The 18,683-nt window shown below is 45.8% G+C and overlaps 1 protein-coding gene across 1 annotated transcript in view; it reads left to right on the top strand.

The window, feature by feature from the left end:
- Nucleotides 1–18,683, top strand: part of RIMS4 (regulating synaptic membrane exocytosis 4) — a 44,069-nt gene that overhangs the window by 12,575 nt on the left and 12,811 nt on the right. Inside the window, exon 2 of the mRNA XM_026042152.1 lies at nucleotides 13,339–13,480. Within this exon, the coding sequence (XP_025897937.1) occupies nucleotides 13,339–13,480 (142 nt within the window). The remainder of the gene's footprint in view (nucleotides 1–13,338; nucleotides 13,481–18,683) is intronic.

Genomic DNA, 18,683 nt, shown 5'->3' with positions numbered 1-18,683 from the left:
TTGGCTTGGATCTGGGTGATTGTCCACCGACACCTCCCTGTTTGACTTGATGGCTCCACATTCATTCTGGCAGAGCAGAACTAATTACATCTGCTCCTCATGAGCAGCGCCTGTGTAGGGGTGCCCAGCTCCTGCCATCATCTGTGGACACTTTGGTTGGGCAAGCTGCAATTTGGGCAGGTCCGGAGTTAAGTCTGTCTTAACCAGTCTCCTGGTGGTTGCCTCTTGTGGCAGATCAGAGTCTGGACTAGAACTGGTGTTTCCTTTAGCAAAGTGCAATAGCTGAATCTCCCATKTCCACGTGTGGAGGTTCCTGGGAGCCTTCTTCATTCATCTAAGCCAAGAATCCTGCTTAATCTCCTGGGTTTGTGGGCTTGGGACAGCTCTGTGCCTTAACAAAGTCACAGACCTGGGGTGTCAGCTGTAAGTAACCTGAAACTGCAGTAAATAATTAGCTCTCAACAAAACGTCTGCGGTGACTTTCATCTCATCAGTAAAGTCATTATTAGAGGTGTGTATGAGGGATCTATTAATCTTGAAAGATCAAACCATCTGTATAAAATGTGTCAGTATGAAATGCACTGTGACACTGTGGGAGAAATCACTTTGTGAGAAATAGATTTATATTACACAGTGCTTTATAATTGGTAAGTTTAAATACAATTCTCTGTTTGCTAAGCACAAATGTGGGGCAAAAAGATGTTATTTAATGCAACTGCTATTTTACTTATAGTGTTTTATAGGAAAATGTTTTCATTGTAATAAAACAGTCTGTGTAGGATGCTTTTGACTTTAACAGGTAGGGTTTAGAATTCTGTTCTCCTGGCTGCATGTGCCCAAGCTGCAATGCACAGGGACTTGATGGGAATAGCAGCTGTGAGAGGAGAAGAATGTGTTTTGAAGACAACATTTCATCTAAAAACATCCCAGCTGATCCTGAATCAGGATGATCCCGAATGGAAACTGAATCAGATGGGGTATGTGAATAAATGGATTGCTGTCATCTGCACATGACTTTGGTATCGGTGGCAGATCGTCAAGTGATGTCAGACCACCAAGGGTTGTCCATTGAGACTTGGGGATTATTACAGATTTTAACTCCTCATGGCCCTACAGAGGAGCTCTCTCTGTGTGGCTGTAGTGGTCTGGTTTTGTTTCRTGTTTTGAGGACATTCACTGCTGGATTGGGTGTTCTGGGAAGGGGACAGCATGGAGTAAAAGCAGCTGACTGTAAGGGATGAGGAAGAAGCCATGGTAGGACCATGCGCCAGCYAAAGGACAAGCACCAAGCTCTTGGTTAAGGCCTTAAACAAGTGTTGGGCTRCACCTGAAAGTGAACAAGATAGATAACTGAATAAAATACCTACTGTCATTAAAAAGGGGTATTATTTCATACATAGCATTGGCTCACCATGTTTTAATGAAGMGATGAGATGCAGGGTTTCCTCTCTGGGCTTTTCAGTGGACTAGCAGTCTACAGCTTATCAATAGAACTGCCCTGGGGCAAATCAAGCTCCATATTTAGTAGCTCCTAGGTTGGATAGTTTGGGTTTCTCTCTGCGCACTAAATTGCTTTGAGTTCAATAATTCATCTCCCTCCAACTGCTTTATTGTCATTTTGATTTATTAATGAGTTGGCTGGAACAGCTGTCCTAATGCTGCAGCACAGCAAAGGAAAACGAAGGGCTGTGTGAAGCACAGATTGCAAATGGGAACACAGATTGTGGGAATGATATCCCAGTTCCCCATAGCTGGTCCCGGAGGGACAACGTGGTTAGCAGATCGGGCATGTTAAAAGCAGAGCTCCTAAATTCTCACCTTGTTTTGTCAGTGTCTCTTCCCAAGACTCATGTTCTCTCCCTGCAAAAGAGCTTTAGACCAGACTTGCTTTTTTCAGAAGCAGGTTGCAGTGCTTAATTAGATGATGTTTGTAAAGCACAGAACCTGCCAAGGGTTATCGTCCTCGCTGATATTATTAGAGCCGGAGGAAGGCTGCCAGGAGGTATTGATTACTTGGTAAAAATAAACCCTTCAAACTTCCTTGGTCTTTATTTGTTACTGCTTTTTATCTTTGCTGCCCGCAAGCGTTTCAGAGGGTGGTTTGGTTTGCCAAAAGATGAAAACAGAAATGTTGACAAATTCTGGTGCCAATTYGTGGCCTCCTGGCTGGGTGACATCAGAGGAACTTGGGCAGCTTTCTGGGAAGTCTCTCTAGGCTTGGCATTTGGTTAGATCGTGGAGTTACTGTGTGGCCAATGCAGTCAAAAAAACAGGTATGGAGAGCAAACCCCCTGTCAAAAATGAGAGCATCATTTTCAGCTTTGTGAATGTTTATATAAACTTCTGTAATAYATATTGTGAAGCTGTTTTTTGGTAAACCTTTTAAAACTGATCCCCTGGATTATAGTGGTCCCCCATGTGCAGTGATGGAGGAGGATCTGCCTCCCTCACCGYTAGCCGATGTCCTGAGCATCACCCACGTTTGAAGAGAGCTAATGATGGAGGAATTAATCTGCAGCAGGTTTATTATCAATGAAAGGCTGATGGGAGGAATATTTCTGATGCTGAGAAATGGCAAAGAGGTTTCTTCTATAATTAAAATGTGCCGTAACCCTGCAAGAACTTAGAAAAGCCATGGGATTTGGGACAGGAGAGATTTAACAGCACGACTTGAACGTTCCTCTCTTGGGGCTGTTGCCTGGCTTTGCTGGACTGCTTCTCCTATGCCGTGGCCCAGCCTCCAGGCTTCACCTTCCTCTCCACATCACAATTAGTGCTTTTTCCATTAATTTTGCCCCCTTGGTGTTTGAACGGCTGTCAGTGTCCAGCGGGGCCCCGCAGGCAGGAGGTGCAGCTGCTGTYGGGTGTTTGGGCTGATGAGCCCTGTGCTGCGGGCGGCCGCGGGGCTGTGCTGGGGCAAAGCCCAATTTAGCTCCTTCTGCTGGGTTAATGACAGTAATAGAAAGTCAATTTGTAGGCAAGAACAAATTGCCTTTCCGTAGGGGGAGGAGGAGAATTCCTCCCCTGTGTTGCATTATTAAATTTGTAATCTTCTTTTCTAATGCTTTTCAAAAGTGAATATTATCAGGATCTAAAATGCAGATTTTAAATTTATGAGCTACCTTTTTTCTCCCYCAAACTCCACGAGTTCCATAATTTGTCTTTTAAGGTGAACTTCAGYAAGGTGGTATATCTTCAATTTTATTCAATTCCAATTCTTTCCTTGCTGCTTCTCCCTGGCCTAGCTTACGTGCTCCAAAGATGCTTCAGTTTTGAATAGAAATGCTGGGCAGCTCTTTACCTTCTGAGTTCGGGTTTGTTCTCTGGCCCCGAGAGGCAGCGGAGCCGCCAGGACAGAGTTGCTCCGYGGGATTTGCCAGTGAGGAGGCTGCCGGGATGCTCTTTTCCCGTTGCCARGGAAACCCTGATCCCTGAACTCTGGGCTTTGTGGGCGGGAGAGGGAGGGAAAGATGTTACTGCAGCCCTGCCTTGGGGTCTGTGATCGGAGGCCGTGGTGGTTTGGGACTTAAGACCACTCCCTAAAGCTCAGCTTTAGAATTGCATGTGTTGAGTGTGTCTCTCGTGTTTTTTCCATGATAATTGAAGTAAATGTGAAGATGGAGCCTGTTCCCTAAGCTTTGCCCTGGTGCTGGTGGCACCTGGGGTGTCAGTTGGTGCACATGGGCTGCCAGCAAAACTACAAGATTATTTCCTATAGCAAAGTGAGGTAGTGCCCTGAATGCAGCTCGGAAAGGCAAGGAATTGTATCTTAATTTAACTTCTGTGACCTTGACAGTATTTATCCTGAGAAATATCACCGTCAACCCGTTCTTGCCATGTGAGAATACAAATGCAAAACCTGAAAGTGCAGGGAGCAAGAACCAGGTGAGTTATGCAGAGCTGGCAACTTCACAAGCAAATACAATGTACAGTGCCCTGCCCTGGCCTYGCTGCAGCCCTGCTGCTGCTGCTAAACCTTGCCTGCTTTTTCTATAAAGAGGTTTTGCCGTCAAATGCTTTCTTGTTATGTATGGTGGAATTATTTTTCCCCTAAATAGAAATACATGCTGCTCTGTAATTCATACTGGATTTTCCTGAGCTGGTAGCACAGCCTGCAAAGCTGCCTCTGTGTTGGCTTTATCACAAGTATGTGCTTGGTTCTTTCATGGGTCCTGTCCCCTTTCCTGCTACCCTGGTGTAGAGAGAAGGATTCAGCAGGATGCTCTGCAGCATTTTACTCATCCCCGCTCCTTCTACGAAATATATTTAGGAATATTTGGAGTGAGAATGGGTTTTTGATGAACCTGCTGCCATGTGTGTGTCAGCCATGGGATGGCCACAGCACAGAGAGCTTTCATAAATGAGGGCCAGCCACCAGATGGGCTGGTGTGCAGCTGTTTAACAACGCGAGTGATTAATTCACTGCATTTCCAAGAACTGACTCTTCCTGGTAGTTGAGAACTGTTTAAAAGCAGCTCTTGGTGTTGCTCCTCAGACATGTGAAGCTGCCACAGTGGTGGCTTCTGTTCTCTAATCCAAAGTAATCTTTAAACAAGCATGAAGTTCTGGTTGGGCCCTCACATACTCCATCTCTCCTCAGAGATGAAGACCTTGTGTCTAGTTTCTAGCTCTGGCCAACAGTTTTTTCCTCTACTGGAACCATCAATACTTAAGCATTGGACTGAGTTCCCCAAGCGACTGGAAATCATTGTTTTTTTTGTTGTTTGTATTATTTGAGCACTCCTTTTGCATACACAGAAGACAGATGTTGGAGACAGTAACATCTACCTTAGTTGTCTGTGGGTGAGTTTRTCACTGGATGGGAGTTTGGGGACATGTCTTCAGGGTCTAGGCTGTGAAAACTTTGCTTGAATTATATATAAATATAATATAAATATATTAACTATAAATATAATATTTTTCAAAGTAAGCATGAATCACTTATTTTAGGTTACCATTGCAATAGGAGGATTTTTTTCCTTGCTTCTATAAACAGGAAATGTCTCCTTTGGCGCATCTGTGGTGAGATGAGGTGTTTGCTCAGTGGAGCAGGCGTTTCCTGGCTGTGATTGAGGAACCTTTGTGTGAATTAAAGCAATGTGCAGAATTAGAGGGGTAAAAACCCACTCACTTTTATCCTTTGCCTGGTTGTTTGCTACAGGTATAACCTGAAAGCACCTCCTGGGAAGCCTCATGTAGATGGTTAGACTGGTCAAAGTGGCTAAAATCAGATGTTGAAAGTCTGACCGTGTTTGATTTTTTGGAGAGCAGGCCCCCAGCTTCCCCTTTCCACTTCCACAAGGAATCAAGCAATTAGCTCCCAAATGGGCACAAGTTATTAAACCACACGTGTAATTTGAGTCAGCATCTTGGGAATCTGAACCTTCATTTCCTTAAGGAAAATAAGCTGGAGTAATTACAGTTGCTGCACCACAGAAATCAGGCRGTGGCCGCAGGGCTTTGTGCCTGCTGAAGGAAAGGTGGCTCTGTGCTTTTTATTTCTTTTTACACGTGTTTCCAGCAGATGCATGAGGGTTGGATGCCTCATTCTGTGATTGGGGACTGTTGCAGCTCCTCTTCACACACAGGGTCCTAACAAAGCGGCTCCCTCCTGAAAGAGCCTTTTGCAGCTCTGTGGCATGAGTGCAAAGGACAGAAAAACTTAGTGCAATTTGGGCTTGTCAGCTCTTTCCCTGCACTTTCTCCTTACCAGGACTAAGCCTAACCTGCCCTGGCTGTGAGTTTGAGAGGCAGTTATTTCTTCAGGACTTCATGCAAGAGCCCTGATGAACCGTGGGCAGGGCAGCTCTTCTGTCTGATGCCATCACCTGCTTAGGATGGTGCTTCCTGGCTGTGTCACTGCTGCAAAGTCGCCTCCCTTTCCTGGCCACAGAAGGCTCAGGCTYGTTTGTATTTCAGCTGCTGGACTGTGGTGATGTCCTCAGTTATTAATAGTATTAATAAATGAGAGGGATGGCAGAACTGGGGCAGGGTGCTCTGCTTCTCCAGTTCTTTAGTTAAACAGTTATTCCAACAGTTAACCTGGCYGTTATATCGTCATTTGGTCCCTACTAAGAGCAGGGACATGGACCAGCTCTCTGCCATCCTCCTTGTGAGGTGACAGAGAGCCCTGAGATGGTCCCAATGAGTCAGCCCAAAGTCACCTCCCAGGCTTTCCCCACACCCAGGTCTTCATGGTTTGCAAAGGTGGAGGAGACTTCTGTACAGAGAAAGCTTTGCTGGTTGTTAGCACCAAATTGGGCATTTTCAAGGCCCAGTTGGAATTCCAGGGGAATAAACATTACAATGCAGTAGTTAATAACACCTGACCCAAATTAGCTGGGCAATAATTAATTAAGCAATTAATTATTGCCTCAGGATGCAAAGCACTGCTTTCCCTSTTGCTGCCGAAGGACTGGGATGGGGTGGCTGAGATTTGGCTCCGCAGGGACGGCAGGAGCAGAGTCACCTCGAGGCCCTGGGTTGCAGCCCTGTGGTTCCACCAGCAGCCTGCTGAATAATTCAATATTAATAATTGGGTAATAATAACAGCGTGTTTCTGTGGGCATATGGACACTTGGTTTAATCACAGGCTCCTTCCTGCACTGCCTGGCAGATCGGAGGAAGGGAAAGGGGCAGCGTGTTCCTTCTCCTTGTAAAAATAAAAATGCAGAGCCAGCCTTCAGACGAAGCTATTTGAATCCTGCTGTCGCAAACAGGATAGAGACACATGGAAAGAATGCTAAAGAGTCAGACGGAGCAGAGCAGTTCCCAGGAAATACTCTGAAAGAAATGAACATTTTTGTAGTGTTACGGTGCTGTAAATTTTTTTATGGTGAAAAGCCTAAAATGGTTCTAATTTTTTTATAGTTGTTCAAAGTCTCTTTAAAAAGCCATTGACAGTGGAATATGTTTTACCCTTTCATGTCTTGGCTTTCTTTGTCTTTTGTCATTGAAGAGAAAATCTCAAAGTCACTGTCCTAGCCACAAGTCATGTTGAAAATGACRGAGGGTTTTGTTGTTAATTATTTTTAAGTGAAAATTCTGGCTTTCTAAAATGTTAAGTGGACAAATGCTGGAAAATGCGAAGCCCCCAACATGCGAGCTCTTCATCTTACCCTCCAGAGAAGTGTYGCATTTTAAAATATGAAAATATATTTCAAGCAGATAAGATGCTGAACTGATGGTTTCACCAGTRCTCTGTGTAATCTGCAGTGGGTGATAAGGTTTCCCTGGGAATGGAGGGCAGCTTAAATCCCAGCATGGCTGTATTTAAAAGAAGCCGGAGCCAAGACCAGCTCTGGACTGCGGATCCCAAGAGCCTGGCCTGTGTTTTGGGCACTGGAAGCGGCTGCAGAGGCTGAGCAGAGATCTGGGGTGCTTGATGCTTGTGCTGCTCCCTCTTCCCTAAACAAAGCTCTGGGGAGGCTTCAAAAACAGAGGTCTCTCCCAGAGGCCTCTCTGCGCTCCGGGACAAGGATCTGCCTCGGRATGTGCCTGGGAATACGCTAGGGCTGGGAGCCTGGAGTGGTGCCTGGCTCTGCTCGTGTCCCTGCGGCACCTCTGCTGCCTCCCATTMCAGTAGCTGCCTGTGGATCTGCTCTCCATCAGGTTCCCTTTTTCAGCCTTGTGGCCGCACTTAATCTACACGGATTAAGAATTAACATGTTAAAGTTTCTTCTATCCCGCRGGAGATTTTCTGTTTAATTTGGAAGGAAAGAGCGTGATCTCATTTGTGCCGGTATCTAGGGCAAGAGGAGCAGGATGAGCRGACTGGTGAGTCTGCATCCGCAGCCCCTTTCCCTCATTCCGAGCAGGTTAGCGGTGCTGCCGCTCGCCCTGGCACACGGGGAGCTTGGCCTGGTGTCAGGCTGGTGGGTAAGGCGGCTGCACGTCAGCAGGATGCCAGCTCTGAAGCTGGGAGACCCTCTGCTGCATTTGCTCTAAGCCCCAGCCATGCTGCAGAGTCCACGTTGGGCTCGAGGACCCTCMTTTCCACTCTCAGAAGGTGCAGGGTCCCTGGCCAGATGGGAACTTGCTCTTTTATATTGTTTGTTCTYGGACCAAAACTGACCTGTGGTGTCTCCACTCTGAGACAGACCTTCCTGAGGAAGAAAGCCAGAATTGCCTCTCTGACCCGACGAGTGAGGGTAGTTGGCTGTGGAAGATGAAGGGTCTCACTAGGCCTTATTTGAACCAAGGCTAGTGCAGGAAGAGCAGATAGTTCCGAGAAAATCTCCTTTGCAGGCTGCGAGACCCCGTCTCATCCCAGCCATGCRCTGCTGGTGGCCAGGATGGTGACTTCAGTCTGTGTCACCATCCCTGCTGCTTTTCCCCTATCACCTGTGCTGGTGACATGAAGGTGCTCACACTCTGGAGACTGTCTGCTCTGTCACAGGGGTTGTCCTTTGTGTCCTGCTGGGGTTGCCAGTTCTCTGTGCGGTGTAAGTGCTGCTCTGTACCTGGGCTTTACTCTGGAGTGAAGCAGGTAAATCTCTTGCTGAGGAACCCAGAGGTGAAGCCAGAGAGCAGAGTGTGCCCAACTCCATATCCTGCAGGATGCATGGATGCAAATCAATCCACGCTGATCGGCTCAGGGACAAAAAGCAGGAGAAATGCAGTCTCTGCTCAGCTTTGGGCTAGTCTTTTATGGGAAATGCAAAATACTGTTTTGCTCAAGGCTTTGCAATAGGAACWAATGGACCCTGAAGGCAAGCACCTCTTCCCACCTCCTGCAAATGCCCTTGTGCCCCAATTGGAGGTTTGGAAAGGAAGAAAAGCAACTGGGGCTCGGAGCAGCCTGCGCTGCTGCCGCATCCTGCATTCCGTGTCCCAACACTTCATGTGCTCCAGGAGCCCTTGGTCCATTTAGCAGCCAGGCTCATTGAATTGAAATTCGGTCAATTTCTAATCTCAGGGTTAAATCGATATCAATTAATTGTAAAGTATGTAAGGGCCCTAGCACATGCGTGATGTTGATTCCCCCCCCCACCAAATCTGTGTTAGTAACATCCAGCAAACTGGACAAGCACACAGAAAATGAAAGGCAAGAAGCTGCGAGAGGGAGATGCCAAGCACCTAGGCAGGAGTAAAGGAAGCAACAGGAGAGAAGGTAGCTTAAGGATAACAGTGGAAGGGGGCTGCTCCATCCCTCAGCATCATCTGATCACCTATTGTAGGGTAGTTCTGATGGTGATAATTACGTAATCGTGACCTTGCAATGAGCTGTTGCAGAGCTGACGTGGATTTTCAAGACTCCCTGTCCTCTGAGCACAGAGAGACCTGTCTGGAGCAGAAGGAAAGGGCTTGAGACTTCCACAGAAGGCAACATGAAAGGGACTGTGTTCCCTTTGGAGAGAGAAGAGAACAATACATTTTTTTATTATACTTTGGTTAATTTTCCCCAAGACTAAGATGCTGTTCCTGGTGACAGTTCTGCCATGGAACCTGCATCGTCCTTAAAAACTGCCTTTCAATGCAGCTGCCCCCTGAAAATATCCCCTGTGCACCCACGTGGTCACTTTAACTTGGGGGAGCTTTTGGTTAGTTCATCTGACATCAATTCTAGTCAGAATTAGGGGAAAGATAGTAATGAGATTCAATTAATAAAAGATGAAAGGAATATAATTAGTACTAGTCGAGAAGGCTTTAGCAAAAATGGGTCTTATTAGAAGCTTTTATTCTGCTTTTCAGCAGAAGCAGGTATGTGGGTAAAAGTGTTAAGTATGTAAAGGTTTTGACCTAGAACAACGTGACCTTAAAGTAATGTTTTGTAATAGTGATAAATGGATTAAGAACTGGCTTCATATATCAAAAACCATTGTCAGGGATAGTCCTCATCAAAGGCAAGGGGCTGTTTTCAAGCCCTGGTGCTGCCCATTGTTTTCATCTGGTTTGGGACAAATTTGAATTCAATCCTGCTGTATTCACAGGCCTGTTGGCAGGGTAATAAGTTGCCCTGAGGAGGGAAGAGATGGATAGAGCCGTTTGCACTAACGTTTTCTTGCTCTTGGCAGTACAATTCTGCAAGGCTCTACTGGCAGGAGAGGCAGGGACTGAACAGTGACACTGTTCCGAGAGCAACTCATTGGAGTCCTAGGCGATACAAGCAGAAGATGAGAGTGCCAGGTGGTTTTTGCCTTTCTCTACATGTTTTTGTACTAAAACAGGCTCTGTGCTTCTGCTGTGCGTGTTGTCAAAAGGGTGCTTAAAACCCGGGGAGGTCATTAAAATGATTCAAGGACAAGCAGGGGGGAAAATGCATGAGAAACGTAGCAGCTCGGTCTGTTTAACTTGTCAAAAAGCAGATTGAGAGATGAGTTGATTACGCTGCAGAAGAGCCTCTGTAGCGAGCACACAAAGCAGCCCTCGCTRGGGAGGACATTTAAAAAAAAAAAAWGATGGCTAAAAGCTGACACCAGGCAAACTTAAGGCATCTTCAGATGTCAGGAGTGAAATGAACTGCACAGGCAAATGGCAGATGCATCATCTCTTCGTGCTTTCAAATGCCTTTTTAGAAGGTACTTTTTTTTAAGCTAAGCGTAAACTGTTGGGTTCAACAGAGCATGAACTAGCAAAGTGCAAGTGCTTGCAAACGTGGAGAACTTGGCAAAGGGTCTTCTGGTCCCGTCTGGTTCTTAGAGCTTGATCATCAGGGTAACTGCTCGGGCAAAGAGAAATTCTTCCTCCCAAAGTCATTCTGGAAGAGCCAGATTCTGCTCTTCCGCTGCTTGCTGCACTGCGGGCTTGCCTGGCTGCTCAACCTTTGTGGGTTACTGCTTAATTGGAAAAAGTGCACAGAATAAATCTGGCGATGCTGCAGAAAAAGTCAATACTATTTTTGCTTGTTCCAGCTACCACTAGCACAATAAAAAAAGAGATTTTCTGGTTGCCACCCTCACAGTGACGTGCCATTTACCCCCTTGATTTACCAGGGGGTGGAAGCACCAGCCTCTTGCCTGGAGCGATGCAGCTTTGTACGTCTTTATTTCCTTTCAGCATCTTGTCCTTCTCCAGATGTGCAGTATCTTTGGTCCTGCGCTTCCCTTCCAGCTGAGGGAGTTAAAATGCTATTTTTTAACATACTGACCATGGTTGTGTTTAACTGGAGGGCTTAAGTGAAGTGTTAGGAACCTAAATCCTGTTTTCCCCAGTTCCCTGGTACGTTTCCTGGTCTGTCATCCCGATGAGTCTTGACYCAAATGCTGTGTTGGGTGGGATCCCTGCCTTTTTGGCAAAGCAGGTTCATCCCCTTCTGTTCAAGGAAAACTCMCAGCACAAGAGAATGAAGGTGAAAAGGGCCAGAGACACCTTCTCATTCCCATCTCCTCATTCAGTTTGTTAGACACAGCAGTTGCTTCGTGTTCCTGCCAGGAAAGGATGAAGGATCCTGCGATCATGGCTCATCCCGGGCAGCCGACCTGCTCTTGTCTGCCAGCTCTTGATTTCTGGAGCCTCTCTGTTACTATCACTATTTTTTCCCCTTGTAAATGAGAATATCCATGTGTCAGTGAAAAAAATAGGGAACGCTGGAAAACCAATCACTTCTAGAAAGGCTGGAAGAAGAGCTGGGAGAAGTCTGGGCTTCTCTGCAGTGACTGGGGAAGCGGAGCCTTCTCAGGAGGCTTTGCTGTTATTGATGTCTGTATTAATATTCTTGCCTGAAGGTTTGTGTTTAGAAAGCACTTGAAAAATATCTGTTTTCTGTTTGTGTAATTTCCTGGTTTATACAGTGTGCCCGATACGTTGCTCTCGGCACACAAACACCACGATTTGTAGTTAACGTTATCCCAGAACATGCATAATATTCCAGCCTGACGTCCCCGCGGGACACACGTCCCCGCGCAGCGCYGCGTGTGGGGACTGCAGCTGGTGCAGAGCCCCAGCGTGTCCACCCGCCTGGAAACAGCATGAGACCCCAGGAGAAGGGGCCTCTAGGGCTGAGCTCATGTGAGAGGTCCTGTCCTTGCAGAATGCTCTAGGTGTTAYGTGAGAAGTAGGAAAGGAAGCATTTTTAAATCTCGGTGACTTTTTTTCTCATTTTTTTTCACTTCAAAAATCAAAGAAAAGCATTTCTAGGTCAAGCAGCTTTCTCCACAAATGACGATGTTCTGCGTATTTTGAGCATGTTCTTACAGATATCTCCTTGTTTCCAAAATAGCTGCAGAGCCTTAACTTCTTTGGTATTTGGGAGTCCTTGAGGGTCCTGGATACTTGAGACTGACATGACTGGGTCACTTTTCAAGGGATGYTCTTAAAGCTGGTGGGTTTCCAGAAGAGCCATTATACAGCAGTGTTGCTTTCTACCATCCATGCTACTGTCTGCTGCAGTCACAACAACAAAAAGTAAAATAATCCCTAGCAATGTAAGGAAGGATGGTTCAAAGGTCTGTCACTTAAGACCTGATGAGCAGCATCTTCCTTCTCAGAGTTCTGGGTGGCGCCTGAGAATGGATTTCAGTATTCTGCYTTGTGCAGTAAGGGTTTGGGTATTCTGGTTTGTGAAGCTGCTAAACTCGTAGCTGACGTTTTTCCAGATGCGTGTGCTGTCTCTAGGATGAAATTYGGAGCTTCCTGACACCAGTAAAGGCAATCAATGGTAATGGTGTACATTACATATTCATTATATAACATGGTGGTTCTGAGAAATGCAGACTTCTGGAAAAGAAGGTTTAAAATAGCAGCTGCTAATTTCAGAGCCTTTGAAGACTGAGCTCARCAGAAGAGAGAACCCACTTAGTTCCCTTTTGGGCTCTGCTGAGGGTATGTGTGAAAGGACTTGTCTTCTCTGGGGGTTTTCCAGGAAGGATGCTCTTCCAGGGTGACCTGCAACAAGGAATGTTTTGGCTGCACCTCAGTATTTCGTATCCAGACACATCTAATGCCGTTTGGATTTTACTTCCCTTTCTAATGCTTTGAAGCTGGTCAGGAATTACAGTTTATTGCTGCTTCTCCCAATGTGAGAGAGCAGAGTTTYGGAAGCATTAAGGGCACAGCTGAGTTTGTCCCTTCAGCTCTGCCCATGGTCCTGCTGCTGTGTTCAGCCTGGGCAGCCTCACAAGTGGGGTTGGCTTGTGGGCCTGTGTGTGTCTGTGCTCAGTGCTTAATTACATGATGGAAATATTTAAAGTAACTCAAGCAGGGATATATTTTGTGCAGCTGCTGGGCCCTGGCTTGTTGGATCACCAGGTGTGCTCCAAAGGTATTGGAGCTGTTGCTGAAGCGCCGTATGATGGTGACATTCCCTGGCTGATCTTCTAAACGGCCTCTTTTGTTCCTTGACCCCGTTATTCCCAAGGGAACGATTGCTGAGGGCCTTTTCCCCACTTCTCTCTGTAGATGGGGATGGTCGGAGACTCAAAGGAGCCATCCAGAGGAGCACGGAAACAGGATTGGCCGTCGAGATGCCCAGCAGGACCGTGCGCCAGGCCAGCCACGAGTCCATCGAGGACAGTATGAACAGCTACGGATCAGAGGGAAAGTAAGTCACCGGGCTGGGTAATCACTTGGGGGCTGCTCTGCTCTTGTTACACCTATTAATTTTCCTCCAGCACGATAGATGCTGTGGGTTTTTTGGACTTGTCTGTGCTGTAGGTGTGCTGCCCATTCAATTAGAGCAGAGCACATCTCTCTGTCTGCATAGCTGGCACATACTTYAGCTGTTTATGTACTTTTTTTTACTGTCCTCATTATTTCGAGCTGAAGCAGATACCCATTACTTTTAACAGCTCTGCCTTCAGAAGAGTAGTTCAGGGTGAATAGCTGAGGATCATTACTGGCAATAAATTATAAACCAGGGGCSTTTAGCGTGTTGCACAAAAGCTGCCCGTCTCCTCTATTCTAGCATTTTGGACAAAAAATGTGCTGGGGTGATGAGATGAAAGGATACAAGTAGCAAAATGCTGATATTAATACCAAAATGTRTATTTAGAAGCCTCTGTGTTTTTTTGTTAGGAAGCTGTTTTTTCCCTTTTGCCTGAGTTAGTATTCTCAGTTAATGCATTTTTTTAAACTTTTTGACCCTAAGAACAATTATAACACACTTTGTGTATAGGTTTTGCACTGGAATGCAGTGCACATGAACCTAAATCCAGACTTCTYGTCTGACTTGGCTTGAATTATGCTTTTTGTGTTCCCATTACTTGAAGCAATACATGGTGAATATCATTGCCTTATTGAGATGRCCATTCATGGAAATCTCTTAGAGGGAAGGAGGAACATATTAAAAAAGGGAACAGAGGGGATTATATATCAGTAGATGCCATCCTTATACATATGAAGCCAAAATATTTGTATACCTAAGTCATGTACTAAGTCAAGTACCATAGTTGGCTCCTCTCTGTTCTGTGTCCAGTCTTTTGTGGTATTCCAGGTATGTGAGTGTAGTAGCAGAATATTACAAAGGCTCTCAATTTATTTTTCATGTTAAGTAAGATGCTGTAAATTTAAAGGTCTTTCTTCAGCTTTAGAAATAGGCTAGCCCTAGAAAAACCTCATAGATCTGTAGTGAAGGTTGGGAATAGCAGAGAGAAGTCTGCAAAAGAAACCTTGTCTCCCCAAAGCTGGGCTGCTCCTTGCCTCTCTGGTAAGTTGTTTTCTCTGGAGAAATATTCCTGTTATACCACCAAAATCCTGTGGCTGGAGTGCTCCTCCACTRCAGAATTCAGAGGATTGGGGATTAAGTTCAGTCCCTTGGCAAAGTGGAGCAAGAAACTGCTTTCCATGCACAGGGGGAGCTTTTCGTTTGATATTTACATRGCTTGCCCTCCTGGGAAGGGAATATGGTTTTCCCAGAGGCCTGTGGCCTGTTATTACATATACTGGGTGCTTTGATTTAGTTTTTTAAGAAAATACTGCATCCATGCAAGTGCTGTTTTACCCTTGAGGCAAGGAGCCTGGAGCTATCAGCTCAGTGAAGGACCTGTCCTGCAGTCTAAGTGTTTGTTAGAACAAGGCTAACACGCAGTATTAGAACCTCCAGCATTGCCAAAACATCCTCATTAGCCCCTCTGTGAGGGGTGGGACAGTTTCTGCTCTTATTTCTCTGGGAAWGGTGCTAAATAGTTCTTGAACGCTTTGTTCCTAGGCAGGATAATTGACATCCTCTGGAAAGCCCTTGAGAATTGCAGCTATGTGTGAGAGCTACAAGAGATAAGCAGACAGGGCTGAGAGCACAAAGAGCTGAGGGCTCTGTTCTCTAGGAACACGATGGGAGGGCAGTTTTTCCTTTCTTTTCCCGTAGAAAAGAAGGGAAGTGTTTGGGGAATAGCTTTGAGGGGCAGTTTTTTTTTTCTGTTGGATCAGGTTTCTGTTGGCCTCTCTCATATGGCCTGTCTGTTTTCTCATGGGGACCAAGTAAAGATTCATGGTTGGCCGTGGCAGCCTCATTTCCTTTTAGATGTTGGGTTTCTTACTGATGCAGATTCCTTCCTTTCGCCAGTGACTATCAAAATCCATGCAGCTTCCTCTAGATCAGAGACACTTTTCACCAGTGACTATCAAAATCCAGTTTTCTGGGAGATGAGGTTGTCCCAGTTTTCCTACTCCTGAATCTCTTCAAATTTACCCAGGGAAGACAGTGCAGTCAAACTGCGTCTTCCGAAGTTTGGTTTGATTTTGTAAGACCGAGAGGACAACTTGCAGAGGTGACACGCTGAAGTTATCAAGACTTGCAGGTGAACTATGCCGCAGAAAGCCTTAAATACCTGTTTTCAGCTACAGGCAAGCCTGCTCTAAAAACTGATGCTGTGTTTGACTCTCATTTATATTTAAATTGCAGGTAGGTACAGTTAGCTGAAACTGTTCAGCCTCAAGTGCAAAGAGTCATGATAGAAGAATTTTCCATGCTGCATAATCCTGAGCAGCAGTGTTAATAGTGCAAACAGTGCACAAAATACAGGTGATTTTATGGAGAGGCTTTCATTATATAGGAATATACTTCTCTTCAAAAATGCTAGCTCCTCCTTCAAGAAAATAACGTGGAGTTTTACCTGAAAACTGAAATATGCTGCAGACTGTTTTAAAGGATGTGTCTCCTGGGATTTAACATGGTAGGATGTGTCAGCAAGGTGCATGCCAGCACCAGTGCTGCTCCATGGCTTTAGTTTTTGTCACATGCAAAGTCCCCCAGCCATTATTGGCCTTTATACTGCATGGTCATTATGCACTAGTGTAAGAAACCAATATAATAAAACTCAGTGTGAGATGTTACAGAAGGGAAAGCTGGTATTTATTTTAAACAAAAGTGTTTTCAGTCATTCACACCCTTCCTGGATTTGCAGGTTCTCACCCCTACGTGCAAGTGCCAGGATCTGTGTATCCAGGTGGTCYGCACAGGTTGGCTTGTGTGCTGCAGAGGGGACAAGGGACACCACCTGCCAAGTCCCCAGCAGCTCTCAAGTTTTTGAGCAAAAGGGATACTTGAACTGGTCTTTTACACCATCTAGGGCTTGCCCATACTATGAGATGATTGTTCACCTTGGAGTCTTGGTTACTTTCACCTCCTTAAATCTTAAGTAGTGCTGGTACCTCTTTGTTTCCATGTTTTGAGGATCTCCACAGCTATGGTCTGTCTTCCTGTAATATGTGCTCTCTAATCTTGTTGTCCTCTTTCTGTCAGCAGAGCACATGTCTCTGCCACCACGTTGTTTATGCTTTCAGGCACACAGATGTTTCTGTTCATAATTCATCCATCAATCTCAATACTGGTTACAAGTCTCTCCAGTAGTATCTTGTGCCATGTATGTGCTTAAAAATCTGTGYGACAGGACAGTAACTCACTGTAGCAAGTACCTGCCAGGCTCTGTCAGGACAACACCTACATTTTGCAAGGATAACATTTGATAGATAAGCATCACTCCCAAAGAAACYTTAGGATTCAAGAGAGCTCCAGCTCCCTTCTGGCTCCTGGACAATTGGTTTTGGCTGGGTTTTGCTGCACCTGCGTGAGGCCATGTTGCAACATTCAGCAAGCAAGATGCTGGACTCAGGTGAAACTTCTCCTGCCAACCACTTTCTTTCTAAAAATGAGGCAGAAAGACAAAAACGGACCTGGAACAGAAGATTGCTAGATGCCTTAGTCCCCGGTACATAGTCCTGTGGGTTTTTTTTTGTTCTTGCTGGCCACTGCTGAGATGATTAATTTACAGAGCTAAGGCAATTTTTCTCACCTTAGAAAAGCACAGCGGGTGATGACTAGCAAAGACTTGGAGGAGCCTTGTTATAATATCTGAGGAGATTAACGTCCTTGTCTAGCAAGGAAGCATCTTGTTCATCTTATTATCCCTTTTTTTTCTCCCATATCACAAGGGCATTATCTGCCTGGGCCCTGCTCAAAGCTGCCATCACGATGGGAGCTGGGCCCGGTGCTGCCGAGCTCCAGCCCCAGCGTGACGGCCCCGTTGGTCTTGGGGTTTGTTCTGTCCCTTATCTGTTCCTGCAAATTGCAGCTTGTACCAGTTCTCCCATCTGTGCATGCAAGGAAGGAACCACAATGAAAACTAAGGACTGAGSAGTGCTGATAAGCCTGATTTGGACCACTGTCAGCAGCTAGACTGGGCTAGGTGGCCACTTTCTTTTAAAGCAGAGACTAAAAGAAGGCTGGAGAAAGCACTAGTCTGGCTTGTGACAACACGGCCATGTTAAACTTGCCTTCCTTCATCAGAACAAGTGCCACAGTGTCCATCTTCATTCAGGAACTGCCGGGAGGCTTCATCCTAGGGAGTGCTGGTCACCAGCTGGAAGATTCATRTCATAGTTACTTATTCGGGATCATTATTTCCAGTATCCAAAGTATCCAGGTTTCTTGACTCTTTTATGGGAAGTTGACTTCAGTGCTCTCCTAATAAGCAGGTCTTTTAAAAGCAATGAGATGTAGCATTAATGCAGTTCAGCCTGTAGGAAATCAAGGACTGGAGGYCTCAAGGTGACCAGGGGTGTCAGGGAGGGCTGGTTCTGTAGGATACCAAGAAACCAGTCAGACTTTTCAGCACCAAGAGATCTGTTTGTGTTGCTCGCCTTGGCCAGCTTGGCTCAGAGAGGATGCAGCCTTGCAAATGCTTTAGTTACAGCACGAAATGCCACAAGTTTCAGAGCACAACCTCTCAGGCAGAATTACTTGGAGGAACAGGCAGAATTACTTGGAGGGCAGGCAGCCACCTCACTTGTACTTGGTATGTCTGAGACGACTTGTGATCTCTGAAAATGGATCTTCCCTGACGAGGAGGGGAAGGGAATGGGGGAGGTCTTTGTACCAAACTCACTGCGCAGTTTTTATAGCTCGGTTTAGGTGGCAGAATTCATACAGCAGAAGGAAGCTGAGGTACAAGTGGAGCACAGTGTGTTACAGCACATAAGACAGTATGTCACAGCGCTAAAAATGCTGCAGGAAGTGGAGTGGCCGGGAAAGAAGTCAAGCCTGTTGAGGGGCAGAGACTGGATATTGCTGCCTGTGAGGAGAGGTGAGTGATTMGTGCTGGCACATTGATTTTTAGATGCTGCCGGGTATCAGCTTTTACTGGAAACCTTTCTCAGCTCAGAGGTCCTGTGGCATTTCTTGGCTTGGACAGCCCRTTGTGCTCTGCTCATGACCCTGCTCCCAAGGCACTGTGATTCTGTAGTCACATGTGCCTTGTATTAATGGCATAAATATTTTAAAGGAAGAGGCAGTGAACATTAGATAACTT

Source organism: Nothoprocta perdicaria, unplaced genomic scaffold, assembly GCF_003342845.1.
Source record: "Nothoprocta perdicaria isolate Ctin4 unplaced genomic scaffold, notPer1 scaffold_3, whole genome shotgun sequence".
Classification (NCBI taxonomy): Eukaryota; Metazoa; Chordata; class Aves; order Tinamiformes; family Tinamidae; genus Nothoprocta; species Nothoprocta perdicaria.
The sequence above is the reverse complement of the archived record's forward strand: the minus strand, read 5'-3'. Positions and strand labels throughout refer to the sequence as shown.